Source organism: Uranotaenia lowii, chromosome 1 (assembly GCF_029784155.1).
Source record: "Uranotaenia lowii strain MFRU-FL chromosome 1, ASM2978415v1, whole genome shotgun sequence".
Classification (NCBI taxonomy): domain Eukaryota; kingdom Metazoa; phylum Arthropoda; class Insecta; order Diptera; family Culicidae; genus Uranotaenia; species Uranotaenia lowii.
In genome coordinates, this window is record NC_073691.1 from 210524074 (window position 1) to 210546553 (window position 22480).

Consider the following 22480-nt stretch of genomic DNA (forward strand, 5'->3'; position numbering starts at 1 on the left):
CATCGGTTCAGCAAACATCGCATATCGGAGATGAGTAAGATACAAACTGATCCATTCTGAATGTAGCTCACTCAGTATCTGCCTGAATTATATGAAATTCAAAATTATTTTTTGCAGGACGAGAAAAATCAAACAGTTGTGCGGGACACCATAAATTTTCAGTAGTTTTAACGTGACGTACGACATTATAATAAGAGAACTTGTAAAAATTGAAAAACACGGCGAAAGTGAACATCTTTCCCTCACAAACACAACTGCAATTTGATTTTGATCATACTGATGTTAAAAAACGTTATAACAACAAATAAATTTATTAATTTGCTTTATATCAAATCAAACAAAATACGCTAATGATCGGCTTCATGTATCATTCACTCACTGCCTGATCCATTCACTCCTGATCGAAGACCAACAAGATTCGCCATATGCATTGCGCATTGGTGATATTCCAATTTGATGATGGTGCTGCACTGTTTTGACAGCAAGCATCGTGCGAGGTGATCTGTATTTTAGCGATGAATTGAACGATCGATGATCGGGTAGGTCCAGTAGCAATCAATAACGAAACCCGACCGCTGTACGTTCAGGTGCGAAGTGCAATCTGAAACATTCATTGAAAATGAGTGATATTCAGAACACTGGTTTCAATGCACATCTGGTGATCGGATCAAATTTTTTATAATTTTTTTGAACACTTTTTTGATTTAAATAAAACTGTTTGAATTCGAAAAATATATGAAACTTTGAAGTGCATTTTCTCGAAACTATCATTTAGGCACTTGCACCCCTCTGATCCCAAGCACCTCAATGGTAAATACAAAAAAAAACAGACTTTGTCTCCTTAAAACCTGCGGTACGAGCCGTTTCAAATAAACGAATTATAAAAAAAATAATTTCTGTAGTTAATGAGTGTAATTTATATTATACAATAAGCTGAAGCCTAGGATCTCATCTAGGAGCTCGAGGAGCTGGAGCAGCTGCATCGTTCCCAAGAAACAAAAAGTTCTATCAGAAACTCAACGCATCCCGCAAAGGCTTCGTGCCGCAAGCCGAAATGTGCCGGGATAAGGACGGGGGTATCCTGACGGACAATCGTGAGGTGATCAAAAGGTGGGAGCAGCACTTCGATGAACACCTGAACGGCGCACATGCAGGAGATCAAGACGATGGGGGAAGGTCAGTCTTCACGGTACAACTCGTCCTCCCAGCTATGCGGATTCTCGAATGAAGAAAACATGCTGAGATTGCGGAAATGTCTTAAAGGAAAAGCGCTAGAGGCAGTAAAGTGTCGCATGCTCCATCCATCGAACGTACAAGGAGTTATGGACACCCTCAAGATGCTGTATGGACGACCAGAAACGATCATTCAGGCTATCGTCAGGAAGATTCGGGCATTACCGTCTCCTAACATCGAAAGGTTGGATACGGTGATCCAATTCGCCCTCAGTGTCGAGAATCTGGTGGCGACGGTGGAAGCATGCGAAATTGGGGATTTTATCAACAACGCTTCCTTGAGATACGAGTTAGTGGAACGATTGCCGCCAACGCTGAAGCTAGACTGGGCAAGAAATTCCCGAAATACACTCAACCCAAATCTCTTGGACTTCAGCTCGTGGCTCCGTTTTATCGCCGAAGATGCTAGCGCGGTCTCAATTTCTGCTGGCAGTGATAACCGTTTTAGATCTTCGAAAAAGGATGGGTTTTTGAATCATCACGCAGAAGAAGACCGTCAACCATCGGAGAAACCGTCGGTCGCTCAAGGGAGCAACAAACCCTTTTCAAAAGACTTCGCCAAGGCATGCCCCGGATGTAAAGGAAGCTGTTCATCATTGGCGGAATGCAAACGGTTCAAGGAGCTCAGCTACGATTCCAGATGGGCAGTAATACGAGAATTCAACGTTTGTCGGAAATGCCTGCGCAAACATTACGGTCCATGCAAGCAGAAAAAGGCGTGTAGTGTCAATGGCTGTAAGTATTTGCATAACTCTCTTTTACACAGCGAAGCAAGGCAATCGACGACCACAACAGCTACTCCTTCAACACCAACTCCTCAAGCTCCAGCAAATACCAGCAGCAACGTACACCAAGGACAGTCCGAAATCCTGTTCAGATTCGTTCCAGTTCTTCTACATGGTCCGGCAAAGTCGATTCGAACCTACGCCTTTGTAGACGACGGTTCGGAACTCACACTGATGGAACAGAGTCTGGCGGACGAACTTGGAGTGCAAGGACCCACAAAACCCCTCTGTCTTCGATGGACCAGTGGTGCGAACAGAACGGAGAGCCTGTCACAGAAGGTTAACTTCCAGATTTCAAGCATCCTAAATCCATCAAAAAAGTTTCCGCTTCACGAAGTTCACATTGTTAGGAGTCTGCAGTTGCGACCACAGACGCTGCAAATTCCTCAGCTGCAGGAGAAGTATCGGCATCTTGGAGGTTTGCCGGTGGAATCTTACGAAGAAGTCAGCCCGCGACTCCTCATCGGATTGGATCATGCAAGTCTGGGAAATGCGATGAAATCCCGCGAAAGCAAGCCAAACGAGCCCATAGCCGTCAAAACTCGGTTGGGATGGATGATTTACGGGTGCTGTTGCAAAACGAACGACGATGTCAGCCATGTCAATCATCACAGCGTTCAGCTATGCCAGTGCGAGACCGATACGGACCAGGAGTTGCACGAAGCCATGGAAAAGTACTTCTCTCTGGAGAGCCTCGGAATCAGCAAACCGGAAAAACTGCTCCTGTCTAAAGACGATCAACGAGCCAACGAACTCCTGGCAACGCTGACGACACGCAAGAATGGCCATTATGAATCCGGTCTTCTGTGGCGTTATGACAACGTGCGGCTTCCGGACAGTAGAGCGATGGCATTACGGCAATGGGAATGTTTGTATCGACGGATGCAGAAGGATAAAAACCTTGCGCAAGCAATGAATGCGAAAATGCAAGAGTACCTGACCAAAGGATACATACGAAAGTTAACGAAGGAAGAGCTAGAGATGTCCAACAACCGGGTCTGGTATCTTCCGATATTTCCGGTAGTCAACCCTAACAAGCCCATAAAGATACGGGTTGTGTGGGACGCAGCGGCAAGCTGTTATGGAGTATCCCTTAATTCCGTTCTGCTCAAAGGACCCGACCTGCTGGCTTCTCTTTTTTCAGTTCTGGTGCGATTTCGGGAGTTCCGCGTAGCTGTTTCCGGTGACCTCAGGGAAATGTACCACCAAGTCCTGATGAGACTTCAGGACCAGCACTGCCTACGGTTCTTTTGGAAGGAGAATCCAGATGACGCTACACCCAGCGTATACGTGCTGCAAGTAATGTCCTTTGGGGCGTGCTGCTCTCCAAGTACCGCCGCCCAATACGTCAAGAACACCCACGCAAAGCAGTTATTATGGGAAGTTGGCTTACCGTAGGCAAAGCTACGAATAAATGATTCTCAAAACTTTAAATTTTAGTTTGCTTTATAATTTTGGCAACATTTTACCCCACATTCCCCTATTACATTGCGATCAGATTTTAATATTCACTTACGGCATCCTCCATGAAAGCGCTGCAGCGCACTGTGTGGCCACGGTTCCGCTTCATCTTCTGTCCTGATGTGGGCAAACTTTCCTTCGCCGCCTTCGGTGCTAGTTTCGGATCTGCTGCCGTTTTCGTTCTGTCCAAGTGGCCGATGCCACAGTTGATTTTTGCCAGCGCACTGATGGATAGCAGCCTGCGCTGCTGATGACGTTCACTGGCCAACGCAAATGCTGATGCTGTGCTGCAAACCGGAGAGCAGATTCTACTGCTGGAGCTGATGCGTCTGGGCACCACCGTTGTTGTTGCTAGCTGTCCACTTGATTGAGCGCGGTTTACGCTTCCGTTGATGTGCGGCCGACCAGGCCACGGTTGCCACAGCTGATAGTGCGGCATGGGAAATTCTGCTGACGTGGTAACCGATCGGTAGCACCTAGGGCCACGGAAATGATGGTCGAACCGAAAAGGCACAGTGGATGCTGATGTGGTGAGAAAATTCCTGCTGGAGCTGCTTTAAACCGGAGACCCCAATCCCCTTGACTGATGCTGCTGCGAACGCAGCGGATTGCGAGCACCTCGGGGGCCGATGTCCCAATTGTTTCGATCGACGATGGGATCGAAGACGTGCAGCTGGCACCGCAGGTGGTGATTTTCCTGCCGAAACCGCCTTAAATTGTGCTTTTAAAGCACCTGAATAATCCCAAACAGGACGCTGTAGAATGCTGCAACTGCTGGCGCAGTGGGGACGAAACTGGAGATGATGATATGTGGCTGGTGATCACCCTTGTGCTGCCACTGGTACAGCCAACTGCCTGCTGATGAAGCTGTCAAATCACCCTGTGGACGATTCCACGTCGTTTCTGCTGGCACTCAGTTTTGGCCACCACCTTGGCTTATTTGCCGTTCTTTTCCTTCGGAGGTTCTCTGCGCCGGAAGGGACGTGTAGTGATGAAATGAACTGGGGTAGAAATAAAAAAGGAGAAGGGGCCTTTGTAGACCCCTTTTTGCATGGGATTTTCCACGATGGCAATCGTTCCGGGCGTGGCGGCGGGTTTCTTTTTGGATTCTCCTATCGGATCGGCGTCGGTCTTTGCTCGGCCGTTGGTGGACCTCAGAAACGGATTAGATGTGCGGTGTGGATCCGCCTTTTCCGATGCTGTCGCTCTGTTGCGGATCGCAGGCTTCTTTTCCGTCTCACTCGAGGGCTTTTTGTGCCCCAATTTCTGCGCACACGCGTTTAACTCGACAGCAAGCACGCTGTCCCGAATTTTTCCGTCCGACACTTCTTAATTTTCTCCCGGAACTGGATCTGTCAGACGGGATTTTTTCTTGTTTCATCCCTGTAGGAATTTGCCGTCTTCTGCTCGAATTCTGTCAAACCGTGCTGGTTTGTGTTCGAATTTTTTCCGATCAGGGATGAGATCGGTTTCTGTTATACGCTTAATGTAATTTAGTTAAGGGATGGGTTTTATCAAAAATAATGTTGCCATTCGCTCATATCGTATCGAAAGTACATTGACTAACGTATAGTAAAACTTATATGTAACACAGTTCGAGCAGGAATATCTGGATGCGATCGACGCTATCATTCACCAGCATTACGTGGACGATATGCTCATCAGTGCCGAAACGGAGGAGGAAGCAATGCAGCTAGCTACGGACGTGAAGAAGATCCACGAGTCCGGTGGATTTTTGATGCGGAACTGGATATCAAACTCACCGGCGGTCGTTGCTGCGCTTGACGGGGAAGGGACCAACGAGAAGAATCTGAGCATAGGGGAAGCGGGGAGCACCGGAAAAGTGCTCGGAATGTGGTGGGATACGAAAGCCGACTACTTCACATACAAGGTATCCGCCCGCCATGACGCTGAGTTATTGGCTGGTAATAGACGACCGACGAAGCGTGAAGTGCTTCGGACCCTGATGATGGCGTTCGACCCACTCGGGTTGATCAGCCACTTCCTCATGTTCCTTCGAAGCCTTCTTCAGGAGATTTGGAGAGCGTCCGTCGACTGGGATGAGGAGATTCACGACTGTCACTTCGAAAAATGGCTGACCTGGTTGCGGATTCTCCCTCAAGTTTCGAACGTGAAAATTCCTCGCTGCTATCGCATCGCAACTTCTGCAGGAGAGAACACCGTCGTACAAATGCACACTTTCGTGGACGCAAGCGAGAATGGATTTGCGGCCGTCGTCTATCTGCGGTTCCAAGAAGGAAGTACCGTGGAGTGTTCGCTAGCTGGAGCAAAAACCAGGGTCGCTCCGCTAAAATTCCTATCTGTTCCGCGATCTGAGCTGCAGACGGCCGTCATTGGAGTCAGACTGGCGGATTCTATTATGGGATCTCTTTCGATAAAGGTTCAAAGGCGCTACTTCTGGACCGATGCGAGGGACGTGATGTGCTGGTTGCATTCGGATCACCGGCGCTATAGCCAGTTTGTAGGAGTTCGAATTAGCGAGATACTGGAGTCGACGGAGATAAAAGAATGGCGGTGGGTTCCCACAAAGTTGAACGTGGCGGATGATGGGACCAAGTGGAAGGGATGTCCTGACTTGAGTGCATCCAGCAGATGGTTTTGTGGACCTGATTTTCTTCGAAACCCCGAGGAAGAGTGGCCAACGACCTCGCAGATTGTGAAGGCGACCGATACGGAGCTACGTCCGCATCTACATCTTCATTTCAAGGCTTTCGACCCGATCATCGATGCTAGCCGGTTCAGCAAATGGACAGTCCTTTTGAAAACTACTGCGTATGTGTTCAGAGCCATCAAAAATATGCAACGGTCCTTCCGAAATTCTCCGAAGGCGCACAAACCTTTCTCCCGTGATGAGTTTGTCATGGCCGAGAGCTATCTCTACCAGGTGGCCCAGAGGAGCACGTATATTGAGGAAATCGCCATCCTGTCTACAAAGCTCCAAAAACCGTGTGAAAAACCGATTCCCAAAAGCAGCTCCATCTACCGCCTCTGTTCGATCATGGATGAAAAGGGGATTCTACGGATTCGCGGACGAACCAACGCTTGCCAGTTCATCGATAGCAGCATCGCCAATCCCGTCATTCTGCCACGAGACCACCATATTACTCGGCTTATCGTACTGGACGTCCATCAACGCTTCCTGCATCAGAACCACGAAACCATCGTAAATGAGCTGAAACAACGCTTCTACATTCCTCACCTCAAGGCAGTCTACAAGTCGGTCCGCAATAGCTGTCAAACCTGCAAGAACGAAGGAGCTCGACCACAAGCACCGCTGATGAGCGATCTGCCGCCTGCTCGTCTAGCGGCCTACAGTCGACCTTTCAGCCACATGGGGGTGGATTATTCCGGCCCAATGACGGTATCCATAGGCCGCCGAACGGAGAAACGCTGGGGGGTCTTAGTCACTTGCCTGACCGTACGGGCAATCTACCTGGAAGTCGCGCACTCACTGACAACTGATTCGTGTATCATGGCTCTGCGCAACGTCATGGGCAGGAGGGGAGTACCAGTCGCCATATACAGCGACCATGGTACGAATTTTGTAGGGGCCAAGAAGGAGCTACACGCCGCACTCGAAGAATTGGACCACGATAGGATCGTAGCGGAATTTACTTCACCTCAAACCACCTGGCACTTCATCCCTCCTATGTCCCCTCACATGGGAGCAGCTTGGGAGAGGCTGATTCGGACGGTCAAACAGAACCTGGAGAAGCTGCTTCCGAGTCGTCTGCCATCCGACGAAACGCTGCGGAGTACGCTCATTGAGGTGGAAAGTATCGTCAACTCGAGACCCCTGACGGAAATACCTCTTGGCGACGATCAATCTCCTGTGCTGACACCTAACCATTTCATCATGGGGTCGTCGAATGGAATGCTGCCGTGGACCTGCTTCGATGACAACCCCACCCGATTGCGGCAGAACTGGCGGATGTCACAAAGCCTAGCGGATCAATTTTGGAAGCAATGGCTGCATGACTACCTCCCTTCACTGACTCGTCGAGCGAAGTGGTTCACTGAAGCGAAGCCGATCAAGGTCAACGACATCGTGGTCATTGTTGACGCACGGTTTCCTCGCAACTGCTGGCCCAAGGGGCGAGTGATCGCCACTAATGTAGCACCAGATGGGCAAGTCAGGTGGGCTACAGTGCAGACCGCTAAAGGTATATACGAGCGACCATTCGTCAAACTCGCGGTGCTCGACGTCGGCGTAGGAGGAAATGCAACTCAGATGGATCTTCGGTGCATTGAAGGGGGGAGTGTTGCGCGCGCCACGTCGACCAGCGAGCCTAGTCCGTCCCTGGTTGTCGACAACAAACGTCAGCCGTGACAACCGTTGACGAACAAGCGAACCGGCCGCCGAACTGTGTGGAGAAAAAGAAAACTGGAGAAGGTGAAACGAGTGAAACGTGTTCGATTCAGTTAAAAAGCTTTCTTATAAAAATCCGAATTAATTATTCTAAAGTTGCTAGGTTGTTATTTTTCTTTTATTCCTATTTGGTAAGCACTAATACAGTGAATTGAATTTAGCTGAAATTAATTAAAAATATTACTAAAAATAGGATCTACGTGCAAATTGGATAACCTAGAAAACCTTAAACTAAATTTGTTGACTAGAACGTACAAGGACAGGTAAAATTGAACAATCTACTTAAACTAGCTTAAAACTAATTAAAACGATTATATACAAAGGTTCCTACGAACAGACTTCTTCTAAGTTGCCCGTAAAAGTGTTGCACGATAGCGAAGAGCTACTACAGTAAGTAATTTGTAAAATATTCTAAAGACTATCTAACCTAAAAGTGCTCCTGTTGCAGGAATTTTGTTATTCTTTTTCTTCGTGAAATATACACAAGTGTTGCTGAAGGGAATCAGTAAATGTCAACGCCACTAACGTTTCTCTTCGCGCGGGACTGAGAGGGAGGAAGATCATTACCACTAAGAGAAAAAGTTTATTTTTCGATGCGATTCGTAGCTGGCGTAAGCGTGGATTTTTACTTATTTGGCAGTAATTTTAGTATAGAAGTTTGAATATTAATTTAGAGTTCATTTATCGATCGATCGCAGTGAATTTGCAATCAATAGTTACAGCCATTAGTTTAGTTGGAGAAAGTAAGATTTTCAAACATTGATTTTCACTCGTTCATTTTCAAATCCTAACTTGTATTTGATAGGCAGGCGTCATACGCAGATTGTAACACAGGTGGCTGGGAAATTCCAGTACGACCAAAAACCAAGTGTGGTAATTTATTGGAACCTCATCCATGTTGTAATACAACTATTAAAATGCATTTTCTATCAGGTATCGTCAGGCGTCAGGAATTCGAACTTGGCACTGTTAGCGGAGGTTTGAGAATAGATTTCAGGTCGTGTACTGAATGTAAGATAGGTAAAATGAACTGCAAAACAACAATTATAAAACTACCTTTATATTATATTTTAGATTTTGAAGTAATACACTGTCAAAACCAGTTTTCTACGACTTTTGATTCCTGCCTCGCTAACAATCTTCAAAATATTCACGATGGGATTGCAACCAGCAAGTTCGAGTGACGACGATTTTAATACCACCGAGTTGGACAACGCTTACAACTGCGTAGCATGCCGCCGGCCAGACTCAGCCGATAACTTAGTTGCGTGTGACCAGTGTGATGCCTGGTGGCATTTCTCCTGTGCTGGAGTCAACGAAGAAGTTAAAACTCTTAAATGGTTGTGTGCCAAATGTCTCAACGTTTCCAACAAAGCGTCCTCTATCCGAACCACGTCCTCCGTCCGGAAAGCGAAGCTGGAAATAGAGCTAAAGCGCCTGGAGGAGGAAAAGGAGCTTGAAAGGCGCTTCATAATTGCAAAATATCGTGCGATGGAGGAATCGCTCCATGAGGAAGGAGAAAAAGAGAGTATACGATCCCGTAAGGATAAAGCTCAACCAGAAGTCGATCCCGTCGAAAAGGAAAAACGTATTAATGACTGGGTGATTGGTCAAACCGGTTTCATCATGAAGGGAGCCATAAGCCTGTCGAAGAGGACGGAACATTGTCCTGAGTTGTCATCGATTCCTCAAGAAGAAGCGCAGTGTTGTGAAAACCCGGAAAATCCTTTGGCAATTAAGGAGAATGGTGCGGTGGAAAGAACTATACTGATGTCGAATGCCTTCCATCCAAGGACTAATAAAATCGTGTACACGAGTGGCGATTCCCGCTCGTCTACGATTTTTACCCGTAAAGGTTCGTCAAAGCGCGAGCAGGCTGTGAAAAAAAATCCCTTAGGTTCGCGAACCATACGAAACACGAGCGAGGCAGTCCAACCAACAAACGATTCTTTTGGATTTTGAATCCTGTCTCGCTCGTGGAAATCGTAACATACATGAAAATTTTTCACCGCGATTTTGGCTCACGAACCATTTAGCGAAATGGTTCATGAACTTTTTTTGGGAAGGGAACGCGTGGTTATTCGATTTTCTTCCGTAGGCAGGCTGTGAGTCTCTTTAGGTACGCGTACGGGTAATAAATTGTGCTTCAAGCAGCAGCAGGAAGTTCTTCATTTTCCACTGTTCTTTCAATTATTGTATGGGTCTTTAAATAAATTAAAAAAAAAAATTATTGTATGGAATATTTCTGTTTTATTTTTAAGTTTATTAAAATTTTTTTTAAAGATAACTGACAACATTTCAAGATTAACGAAACTCTAAATATTAAATCAAATTCATTCTGCCATGTCAACTCCTGGGTGGTCAATTGAATTAAACAAAGCTTTTTGACAAAATTATGGATTAGAATGGACACAAGAAGGCCCTAATAATGATCTTTAACAACCGTTTAAGAAATAAATAATCAAATCAAATCTTAGAGCTTTACAATTTCATCCAAATCACTACATTTCAGTAGTAGAGTTTGAGTGTAAAATTCCATAACTGTTTTTTTGGAAAAGACAACCACAGTTCCATATGTAAAGTTTCAATAAGAAAACACATGCAAACGTATCAATGATTATTTTGGATTAAAGTGAATATCATAAAAAATTGATAAATTAATTCAATAATCAAAGAAGAGTTTTCAAGTAATTTTTCTTAAAAAAAAACTTTCTTGAGGGGTTTTGGCTTGAGGGATACAAATATCTACGGAAACTTGCTTTTTCACCACCTTATTCACATGCCCCTAAAAGGATGAAGAAATAATGAAATCCTTAGTTCCAACGGTTTTTGCAGAGAATTGAATTCTTTTTAACTTATAAGAAGACGCAACAATTTTCCAAGAAGAGAAAAAACCCGAATTATAAGAGTGCGTACTTTATTTTGTCAAAGCGAAAACGGACTTTGACCACAATAACGGGACGGTAGTTTTTAAATATTACAATAAATTCATGTTATTCTCAATTCAAATCTTTTTAAGTAACAAAAATGAGTATGATACTCAATCAATGATAAAAACCGATAGAATTAATGATACGTCGGAAAATAAATTACAAACTTGCATTGTTATTTTTAAATTATAATAATCTCTAACATTAATTCTGAATCCGATCTCGATCTTACTACTGGATTTGAAATCACCGTTTATTGTCTGAATTTCCTTCGATTGAGCTTCTTGAATTGATTTCTGCTATTTTTTTTATCTACCATTTTTTCGTCATTTTTATCTACTTATAATCTGAAGATTATTTTTCGATCATCAAAATTCACAACGCAACTTGAAAATGAATAAATTCAAATTAATTATTCATTATTTATGATTTAAAACTATCAAAATTCTTTTTATGGGTTCATCACTCTATGTTTCGAACTGTTAGTAAGTACGGAGTTTGTTTTTCAGATTTTATTTTAACATTTCTGAATCCGCTTATACGAATTTTGCTATTAAAATTTATATTTTCTCACTCTTTGCATAGAGTTTGGAATGGACAAATTAATGATTGAAAATTGCTTATTCCAAATTCAAAAATATTCAGTTGAAATTCATTTTGGATTAGGGAATCCCGATTTTGGAATTGTGTTGCTCTGATGACTCAATTCTGAATGAAAAAGTTACACTTTACTATTTGAATTCGGAATTCTTAATCCACAAATTAGATTCAAATATTCGTAGAACTTATTTCAAAACTCAGAATTCGAATTTAAATTGTACAGTTTCAAATTAAGTATCACGAATATGAAATTAAGAATTTATGAGAAAGAATTTTCAATCCTAATTTTTTAAATCAATTGTATAATTTTGAATCCAGAAAAGGAATTTTAAAAAATGGATTTTGAATCGTGAACATTGAATTATTTGTTTTCAAATTTTGTTCATCATTCGGATTTTCAGCTGAAATTAGGAATTTGAAATATCAATCGCAAATCGTACATATTTGAAATATTTTAAAAATAAAAATCGAATATGTTCACACTAGTCCAAATGTAGTATGCATGTCAAATTTAAGTAGTAATGAAAATCAAATAAGATGCCATTGAAAATATTTTGCAAAATGAGAATGTTCTGAAATTTTTTTGAAATATTTCTGAACTAGGTATGGCTCTGTAACTTTGAATAACACCAATATTTCGTTGCATCCAAAATCAGTTGAATTAAAAAAAAGATCTTTTTTATTTCAAAACAGTAGTAAAAAAGCAGTTTTCAAAAATTTAAATGCAAATTTTTCAATTATAGTTATCTTTCACATTTATTTTGAACTTGATCTTGATCAAACTCATGGATTTGAAATCTACGTTTATTGCCTGGATTTCCTTTGATTGAGCTTGTTGAATGTTTTTCCTGCTATTTTTAATTCGTCATTATTATCTGCTCATATTAGAGAAATAGCGTAGGACAAAAAAGTTTTTTTGCCCAGATAATGCTCGGATTTATGGACATTTTTAAAATTAATTGCCCGGATTTTGCTAGGTTTCTATTTAAAATTGCCCGGTTTGTCCGGCTCGGAAACGCGTCAAGCGAAAAACACTAGATATCTTGTATTTGGTCCGCAATGAGTTTGAAACATTGAAATTCTTAATTATCTCAATGGTTTTCCCTCGCTTTCAAAACTTCATCGTACGGTTAATGCCTCCTTTTTTTCTGCGATGACATGAAATTTGAAATTCCAAACTTATATAACTTCCTCAATTTGAACTTCGGAAGAAACTAGAAAATAACAAAAGGGATACAATTAAGATGCCGAAGTAGCACATTTCTAGATTGGATTTGTATTTTTTTTATCCTTCCCCCACCCCATACATCTTTTTAGGATGCGGAGGACCTTTTTATCCTTCGGATAATTAAATCAATATTTTTTCTATCTGTTACTGGGCCAGATTGCATCCTTTCGAAACTCTATATACAAATTTGCCAAATTTGACGTTGTTTAACATCAGAAAGGACAAACTTCAATTCACAAATTATATACATGTTTAAATTTACAACATTGTAAATTATTTTCAAGAAATTGTTATGAAAACTTTGAAAAATCGATTTATTTCATCTGTCCACGCGTTGCATTTGGCGCAATCAACAACCATGTGGAGACAAAATAACAAAACGAAAAACACGACCATCAAGTGTGCAATGCGTTTTCCAATTTGGTTCACGAACCAGAATCGCGAGGTTCGCGAGGTTTTCTGCCACGGCTCGCTCACGATTTTCTGGCGATCGGATTCCCCTTGAAAAAAATCCCCTACAATCACGTGTTTGCTGAGTCGCGAACCTACTGTGGTCAGAACTTTTGTGAACTACGCGCGGTTTTGTTTCTTGGCTGCTCCGATTTGAATACGATTTTTTTAGTCCTTGCTTCCATCAGCTTCAACAACAACTTTTGGCATGTCGCAATGAGGAGAATCCATCTTCAAAACAACTTCAGGAGCTTCAAGACCAGCTACGTTTGTGTCAGATCAGGTTGTCTGATCAGGGGCCACCATCAGTGATTGATAATCCAGTACCACTAAAGCTAGGTGAAACTGCATCATCCCCATGTACGACACACCCTAATGTCAAAACGACAGGTACCAAACCAAAAGTACCTAAACAAGGAATCGATAACCCAGTATATCCAGGACCAACGTCAGAAGTACCGAGGTTTCCTTTGAAGGAAGTGCCGGTGAGCGCAAGCCATATACGAATTACAAAACCTCAAGATTCAGCTCAAATTCCAGTAGCCAAACAAGTCTTCGATAACAGAGAGACAGCTTGTGCAGGACCAACTCAACAGCAGCTAGCCACTCGTCAAATGCTGCCACGTGACCTTTCCTTGTTCACTGGGGACCCAGCTGACTGGCCAGTGTTCATCAGCCAGTACAGCTACAAGACAGAAGCCTGCGGGTTTAGTCAAGGTGAAAACATGATTCGCCTGCAACGATGTTTGAAGGGACAGGCCTGGGAAGCAGTTCGTAGCCGACTTATACTGCCAGCTTCAGTACCGTCCGTCATCGAGGCATTGAGGATGCGCTTTGGACGACCCGAACTTCTAATCGAAGCTTTGATCTAGAAATTGAAAGAAACTGCATTGCCAAAATCTGAAAGACTGGACACTTTGATCGATTTTGGAACAAAAGTTCAGGCGCTATGCGATCATATCGAGGCTGCCAATATAACGGAACACTTGGCCAACCCTTCTTTGATGGGAGAATTAGTGAGCAAACTCCCCGCTGACTACCGGATGAAATGGGCCAGTTTCCGTAGATCTGCGGAAACGATAAACCTCAGAACATTCGGAAACTTCATGGAGGAGGTAGTCAACGATGCATATAGCGTGACGTCTTTCACTGAGGAACAGAGATCCCACTCGAGGCGCGAAAAGTTGAAACCCGATCACAGCTTTGTACACTCCGATATCGGGGGGAGTGTGGACAAACCTCAGCAACAAATGTACGGGGCGTTTCGAGAGCGAAATCCAATTTTGTGCGCAGCATGCAACGTAGAAGAACACCGCTCAAAGGACTGCCGAACCTTTTTGAATTTGAGCGTTGATGAGAGATGGAAGCTTGTTCAAAAACTTGGGCTCTGCAGAACTTGCCTTTACGATCATCGCCGAAAGATTTGCAGAAACCAAAATCGTTGCGGTATAAATGGCTGTGATGCACGGCATAATCCCCTCCTCCATAATACAGGAGCACAGTCGATCTCAGATGACATTACAAAAGAATCGCCAACACCCGTTATACATCATATCCATCAATCGTTAAATTTATCGCTTCTTTTCCGGATTATACCTGTGACTCTCTAAAAAGGAGACAAATCAATATCTACATTTGCTTTCGTTGATGAGGGTTCATCCCTTTCAATGATGGAAACAGAGCTCTCAGATCAACTGGGATTAGAAGGTCAATTTAAACCTCTATGCCTGAAATGGACTTCCAATGTGACTCGTACTGAATATGATTCCAAAAGAGTAGATGTTGAAATATCTGGAGTTGGTCAAACTAAACGTTTCATGATGTCAAGTATCGGGACCATAAATGCTTTGGAGCTGCCTACCCAGAGTTTGCCCATTGAAGAACTGAAGCAAACATTTGGTCATCTAAAAGGTTTACCAATCGAAGGTTATATAAACGCAACACCCCGAATGCTGATTGGTGTGGACCATTTGAAACTCGTGGTACCATTGAAGGCTCATGAAGGAAGCGATGGCCAACCAGTAGCGGTGCGAACAAGACTTGGTTGGTGTGTATAGGGCGGACAACGCAACAGCAAGTCACTCGAGTTTAATTACCACATGTGCGAATGCGATAACGAAAGTGCTGTTGATGAAGTTCTTAAAACTTACTTCAATATGGAAGAAATCGGAGTGAAACCGATAAAAAACGTTTTCAGTGCTGAGGATGAGAGAGCGTTGCGTTTGATGAAGCAGACTACCCAGCTCCTCGGAGATCGCTACGAATCTGGATTGCTATGGAGGTACGATCACTTCGAACTCCCTAACAATTACTCCATGGCTCTTGTGAGGTTGCGATGTCTCGAGAGGAAAATGGCAAAAAATCCTGTAATGAAAGAGAGCATTATTCAACAAATTGGAGACTACCAAAAGAAGGGCTATTGCCATCGTGCCACACCAGAAGAATTGAAATCGTTTGATTCCCGACGCACGTGGTACCTACCGCTAGGAGCGGTAACTAAAGCTTAGTTCTTTTAGAAATGGGACACTTTCATTTGCTAATAGCTCGTTAACTAGTTATTGGATATTAAAAATTTTGACAGCATTTTGTTGCCTGTAAAAAGTAATATTCGACCTATTTTTTTCAAAATTTAAAATTTATGCGTCTTTGAGATATGTACGATGCAAGAGAAAAAGAAAAAAATAATTTTGCACAGTTTCCTTTAAAATACGTCATTATCAAATTGATAGCTGACAAAACCGTTGATTATTCAAAGAATTACTGAGTTTTTGTGGTGGATAAGTATGTAAACACTGTCAATAATGTCCACAAAGTTCTAATCAAGCATTGGAGTGAAGCACATGATCGGCAACAACGGTTAAGGATCATCAAGGAAGTCAAGTCTCATACCAGCATTTTTAATTTTCAATAAACGCAAAACTAAGGGTAGATCGCTGAAATGTCCAAAACAATTTTCTCCGATAAGCTGATAGTGTTGCCTAGTGATGACTTATTGAAATCCAACCTCAAACATCCATTTTTTGATAGTTCCAAAGCTCTTAAGCTGTAAAACCGGTACCAAAAAAAAAACGTTCAAAAATGTGGTCAAAAACGATCAAAATTGTTCATTTCGAAACAACTGTATCCACTAAAATGCTTCCAGTTTCCAGTTTCCAGGGAAGTATTGGACCAAAAAGTATCAGAAATTGAAGAAGGAGGGTGAAGCCACCTAAAATATAGATTTTACGAAGTATAAGTTGGAGAAACTGATCAATACCATGACTGAAAAAAGTGTGCGCCGGCCAATGGGAGATACCACGAATAAAGTAGAAATTTCTTTAACAAAAAACGGTAAATATTCTTTTTCAAATTTTTTCATAAAAGACCATAACATTACCTTCTTTTTCTTCATAGAAAGTATTTCGTTCAAACGAATGGTTTTTTAGATACAGGCATTCGTAACTGTCCCATTTCTAAAAGAACTAAGCTTTAATCCCAAAAAACCAGAAAAGATACGGTTGATCTGGGACGCCGCTGCAAAAGTTGATGGAATATCACTTAATTCGATGCTGCTTAAGGGGCCAGATCAACTGAATGCTCTGCCAAATGTACTTTTCCGTTTCCGGCAATATCCTGTGGCTGTGTGCGCAGATATAAAGGAAATGTTCCACCAAATACGCGTTCGAAAGGAGGATCAGTGTTCTCAGCTTTTCCTATGGCGGGACAATCCGGAACAATGTCCCGAAACATTTGTGATGGACGTTGCAACATTCGGGTCCACGAGCTCTCCAGCAACAGCCCAGTTTGTGAAGAACACCACCGCTCAAAGGTTTTTAGCCGAATATCCAGTTGCTGTTGATAACATCGTTTCTGGGCACTATGTGGACGACTATTGTACAAGTTTTGCCACTGTTGAGGAAGCGCAAAAGATTTCGCACCAGGTGCGCGAAATTCATCGGCATGGTGGATTTGAGCTACGCAACTTTTGCTCAAATGATTTGAACGTTTTACGCTTCTTAGGTGAGCAAGAAATAAACACAGTGAAGAATCTAAATCCTCCAAAGGAAGTAACAACCGAGCGTGTTCTTGGAATCCTTTGGGAGTCAGAACGGGATCAGCTTCTTTTTCCAACAACAATGCCGCATAGATTGACGCAGCTGATCGAAACAGGAAGTAAGCCCACCAAGCGCCTTATACTGAAATGCGTTATGACACTTTTCGACCCATTGGGGCTGTTAGCCTCTTACCTGGTCTTCGGGAAAATGCTCATCCAGGAAGTGTGGAGAAAAGGTTTTGGTTGGGACGATGATGTCGATGAGGAAATTTTCTCTCTGTGGAAAAAGTGGACTGACATGTGTGGCCATATCAACAAGATTCGGATTCCTCGAAGTTATTTCGATGAGGCAGCAAAAACCGTAGAGCTGCACACCTTTGTAGACGCCAGCGAAAGCGCCTGTGCTTGTGTCTGCTACTTCCGCTTCGTGAATTCGTTTGGGAAAGTACAGGTTGTACTGATTGCGGCCAAGAGCAAAGTTGCCCCACTTAAACCATGGTCCGTGCCTCGTTTGGAGCTTCAAGGCTGCTTGATGGGCGCACGCTTAGCTCGTTTCGTCCAAGAAGGTCATTCCTTGTGCATTACCAAACGTACACTATGGACCGATTCCAGGACGGCGATAAGTTGGATAAATGGAGATCCTCGCAAATATACGCGGTTCGTAGCCTTTCGGCTTACCGAAATAACGGAACTTACAAACCGGAATGAATGGAGATGGGTGCCGTCCCGCCAGAACCCTGCCGACGAAGCAACGAAATGGAGTAAGTCATCGTCCTCATCTTCGAAACAAAGCCTCTGGTTCACGGGTCCCGCGTTCTTGTCACTTCCTGAAGAAGAATGGCCGGAACAAAGAGTGGCTCCAGAAAATGAAACTGATGTCGAGCTACGTAGCAGTTACTTCCATCGTGAAATTGTTATTCCGGAACCAATTATAGATTTTTCACGATTCTCGAAGTGGGGTCGGCTTCTCAGGACTACGGCTTATGTTCACCGTTTTATAAGATACTTTCAAAAGCACCGAGGATCACGAACTACAGGATGTATTAAAAGAGAAGAACTCCAGTTAGCAGAAAATACACTTTTAAAAATGACCCAATGGGAGGCGTTTCCTGATGAAATGGTCATATTGACAGAGAACCAGAAAAGCTCGCCAAATAGTGGCTTACAAGTCGCCAAAAGCAGTAGTAACTTTCTCCACGAATCGATGCTGGTGGTCTGCTACGAATGGACAGCAGGATCGGAGTAGCACGCAAAGTTCCTGACGATATGAAATATCCGATTATACTACCCAAGAATAACTACGTTACATTTTTGTTATTGTTTGATCTACACTGCAAATTTAATCACGCCAATAATGAGACTGTAGTCAACGAAGCCAGACAACGTTTCTACATACCAGCATTGCGACAACAAATCAAATTGGTCCGAAAAAAATGTCAATTCTGTAAAGTCTACAAAAGCCAACCAATCGCCCCCAGAATGGCTCCCCTCCCTGCGGCCAGGTTGTCACCTCAAGTTCGCCCTTTTACCTACGCAGGCCTGGACTACTTCGGACCCCTTCTGGTTAAAGTTGGCAGGAACCGTGTGAAAAGGTGGGTGGCCCTGTTCACCTGCCTTACCATAAAGGCTGTTCATTTGGAGGTAATTTTCAATTTGTCTACTGAATCCTGTATTTTGGGAATACGCCGTTTCATAAGTCGCAGAGGGGCTCCTGTAGAATTTCATACAGATAACGGAACTAATTTCCAAGGTGCAGAAAGAGTGCTACGGGAACAAATAAACGCGGGGCTCGAAACGACGTTCACCAACACAACAACGGCTTGGCATTTCATCCCCCCAGGCGCACCTCATATGGGTGGAGCCTGGGAACGGATGGTGCGGTCAATAAAAACAGCGATGCTAGAGGCCTACAACGAGAATTTGGATGATGAGCGTTTCTACACGGTGCTGGTCGAGTCGGAATCCATTGTTAATAGTCGACCTCTTACCTACTTACCTCTGGAGTCTGATAATAGCGAATCTATAACACCTAACCACTTCCTCTTGGGAAGCTCAACCGGCATCCGACAACCGATGATTGTTAAGGAATTGAACTGTGATTTGTTAAGCCACTCTTGAGATATCGTTCAGCGACAACTAAATACGTTTTGGTCACGTTGGACCCGTGAATATTTGCCAACTTTAACCAAGCGAACAAAGTGGTTTGGAGATACTAAGCCGATCCAGAATGGTGACCTGGTGGTTGTGGTGAACAACACACGCCGTAACGGATGGACCAGAGGGCGTATTCTAGAGGTCATTCCCGCAGAAGATGGCAGAGTAAGAAGAGCGTTAATCCAAACATCGAGTGGAGTGAGTATGAAACCAGTTTCTCGCCTGGCGGTCTTGGAGGTCCAGAATAGTGGAACACAGACTAAATCCGGATTCCACCGGGGGGAGGATGTTGCTGAAGGGAATCAGTAAATGTCAACGCCACTGACGTTTCTCTTCGCGCGGGACTATAGGGAGGAAGAATATTACCACTAAGAGAAAAAGTTTATTTTTCGATGCGATTCGTAGCTGGCGTAAGCGTGGATTTTTACTTATTTGGCAGTAATTTTAGTATAGAAGTTTGAATATTAATTTAGAGTTCATTTATCGATCGATCGCAGTGAATTTACAATCAATAGTTACAGCCATTAGTTTAGTTGGAGAAAGTAAGATTTTCAAACATTGATTTTCACTCGTTTAATTTCAAATCCTAACCTGTATTTGATAGGCAGGCGTCATACGCAGATTGTAACACAGGTGGCTGGGAAATTCCAGTACGACCAAAAACCAAGTGTGGTAATTTATTGGAACCTCATCCATGTTGTAATACAACTATTAAAATGCATTTTCTATCAGGTATCGTCAGGCGTCAGGAATTCGAACTTGGCACTGTTAGCGGAGGTTTGAGAATAGATTTCAGGTCGTGTACTGAATGTAAGATAGGTAAAATGAACTGCAAAACAACAATTATAAAACTACCTTTATATTATATTTTAGATTTTGAAGTAATACACTGTCAAAACCAGTTTTCTACGACTTTTGATTCCTGCCTCGCTAACAACAAGTCTTCACAAAACTGAGAAGTTTTAATTCTATCGGAAACAATGGACGAGAACGGCTTTTCCGGGAAGCTGATCAGACTGATCAAGGCGACGATGGATGGAACGCAGTGCTGTGTGCGGATTTCGGGTGAATTGTCGAGTTCATTCGAACCGCGCAGGGGGCTTCGACAAGGTGATGGTCTATCCTGCATGATGTTCAACGTGGCGCTAGAAGGTGTTATTCGACGAGCGGTGGGCGAAATGCGGGGCACGATTTTCAACAGATCCAGTCAACTTATCTGCTTTGCCGATGACATTGACATAGTCGGGAGATCATCTGCGGCGGTGGAGGAGATCTACCGCAAACTGAAACGCGAAGCAGGAAGGATTGGGTTGATGATTAATACGTCCAAGACAAAGTACATGCTGGCCTGCGGATCCGAGACCGACCGAACCCGCTTGTCCAGTAATAACAAGGTCACGATCGACGGCGACGAGCTGGAGATAGTCGAAGACTTTGTCTATCTCGGCTCAATGGTGACCGCAGACAATGACACCAGCCGTGAGATCCGGAGGCGAATTATCAGCGGAAGTCGTGCCTACTATGGACTCCACAAGCAACTGCGGTCGAGAAGACTTAGCCCTCGCACGAAGTTTAACCTGTATACGAAGCTCATTAGACCGGTTGTTCTCTACGGGCACGAGACATGGATATTGCTCGAGGAGGACCTGCGTACACTCGGAGTATTTGAGCGACGAGTGTTAAGAACCATCTTTGGCGGCGTACAGGAGAACGGAGTGTGGAGGCGAAGGATGTACCACGAGCTCCCGCGACTCTACGGCGAACCCAGTATCCAGAAGGTGGTGAAGGCTGGTCGGATACGCTGAACGGGACATGTTGAGAGAATGCCGCACGGCTGTCCTGCAAAACAGTTGTTCGCTACGAATCCGGTAGGAACAAGACGAGCGAAGGCGCAACGAGCGAGGTGGTTAGACCAAGTGGAGCGTGATCTGGCGAACGTGGGGTGCCCGAGAAATTGGAGAACGGTTGCCATGGACCGAGTGAATTTTAGGAATTATGTTCGTCATGTTATGTCGTGAAACGGAATACTATGTAAATAAAATAAAAAATAGGGTGGTCGGATTTACCGGTTTTTCTCAAATCCGGTATTTCGGTATTTGTAATTTATAAAACCGATAAAACCGGTAAAACCGGTATTTTTTAAACTTTAACGAATTCATGAAAAAGTTTCGTCTTATTGCAGTAGTAATGTCACAAAATCCTCACAATTTTTGACGCAATAGATTTAGTAACATTTTCAATTTTAAAAAATCGTATTGTGCGTTAAAATTGTCCCTTTGTCATAAATCTATCATCACCTTCATGATATTCATAATGTTTATCACCGTCATTTTAATGTTATAATTTCCTATGCAGACATTATGAAAGTTTCATATAATTTTCAACGAATTTTTAACTCTGTAAAACAGTATTCAGATTGAAGAGAAGATTTTACAGGTTTAGTACAAGTTTTGTAGTCTTTCTTGAAAACGATATGAAATTTGATATATCAAAAGATCACTTAATTGATTACTAAACAAAACTCCAAAAACTATCACAAAGCTTTTGGTAGACTCACTAAATTACAGATAATTGTGGATGTTTTCCCCGCAACCTAGGTCGTGATCGCTTTAAGTTTGCTTTCCCAAAATTAAAACGAACAAACAGAAATAAAAATCTATTAAAAAATTCAACAATAAATATAGATTAAGGTTGCCAGATTGCCCGCTTGTATCCAGGTTTGCCGGGATATTTAATACTAAATTTGAGAACAGTCAGACCCGGCCCGGTTGCCCGGATTTCATTGAAAAGTGCCCGGATTTGGCCCGAATTTATTCACTTTATTTGGAAAATTAAACAATAAAAACAAGAAAATTTTTTGAGCAAGTTTTATAAAAATAATTATGAAAGGTTTTTTGGAAGCCAAAAAACGGTTTAAAATCTATCAATATCGATGAGTTTTGATAAAAAAACATTGTTTTTCTTTTTTTTTTCTTGATTTTTGTTGAGGAACTTCTGCGTATTGGGAAATTTCCCCGGATATTGCCCGGATTTATGATCGTCAATTTGAAATCCCGGATTTTGTCAGGTTTTTATATAAAAATTTCCCGGTTTGTCCGGCCAGGATACGCCCTGAAATAATTCTGGCAACCTTAATATAGATCCATATGCTCTTTGATGCTATAATACTGTTGAAAATGTATGAAACTTTGGTACTGCTTTATCTTAAAAATAAGA

General features: G+C 42.9%; 2 protein-coding genes across 2 annotated transcripts; both read left to right on the forward strand.

The window, feature by feature from the left end:
- The first annotated feature begins 1166 nt into the window (after window positions 1-1166).
- LOC129738350 (uncharacterized) lies at window positions 1167-3416 on the forward strand. The gene has a single exon (XM_055729533.1). The coding sequence runs from the start codon at window positions 1167-1169 to the stop codon at window positions 3414-3416; it is 2250 nt and encodes a 749-aa protein (XP_055585508.1).
- Window positions 3417-4065: 649 nt separating this feature from the next.
- Window positions 4066-7830, forward strand: LOC129738351 (uncharacterized). The gene is made up of 3 exons (XM_055729534.1): window positions 4066-4167; window positions 4210-4320; window positions 5074-7830. Exons 1-3 carry the CDS (start codon window positions 4066-4068, stop codon window positions 7828-7830), a joined length of 2970 nt encoding a protein of 989 aa, XP_055585509.1.
- Window positions 7831-22480: the final 14650 nt, after the last annotated feature.

Excerpts from the sequence above, each read along its gene's own strand:
- LOC129738350 (XM_055729533.1), top strand. The coding sequence starts at position 1,167 with ATGGGGGAAGGTCAGTCTTCACGGTACAACTCGTCCTCCCAGCTATGC.
- LOC129738351 (XM_055729534.1), top strand. The coding sequence starts at position 4,066 with ATGCTGCTGCGAACGCAGCGGATTGCGAGCACCTCGGGGGCCGATGTC. Across the intron at positions 4,168-4,209 it reads TGCAGCTGGCACCGCAGGTG|CACCTGAATAATCCCAAACA; the intron begins GTGATTTTCCTG and ends GTGCTTTTAAAG. Across the intron at positions 4,321-5,073 it reads TCACCCTTGTGCTGCCACTG|TTCGAGCAGGAATATCTGGA; the intron begins GTACAGCCAACT and ends TATGTAACACAG.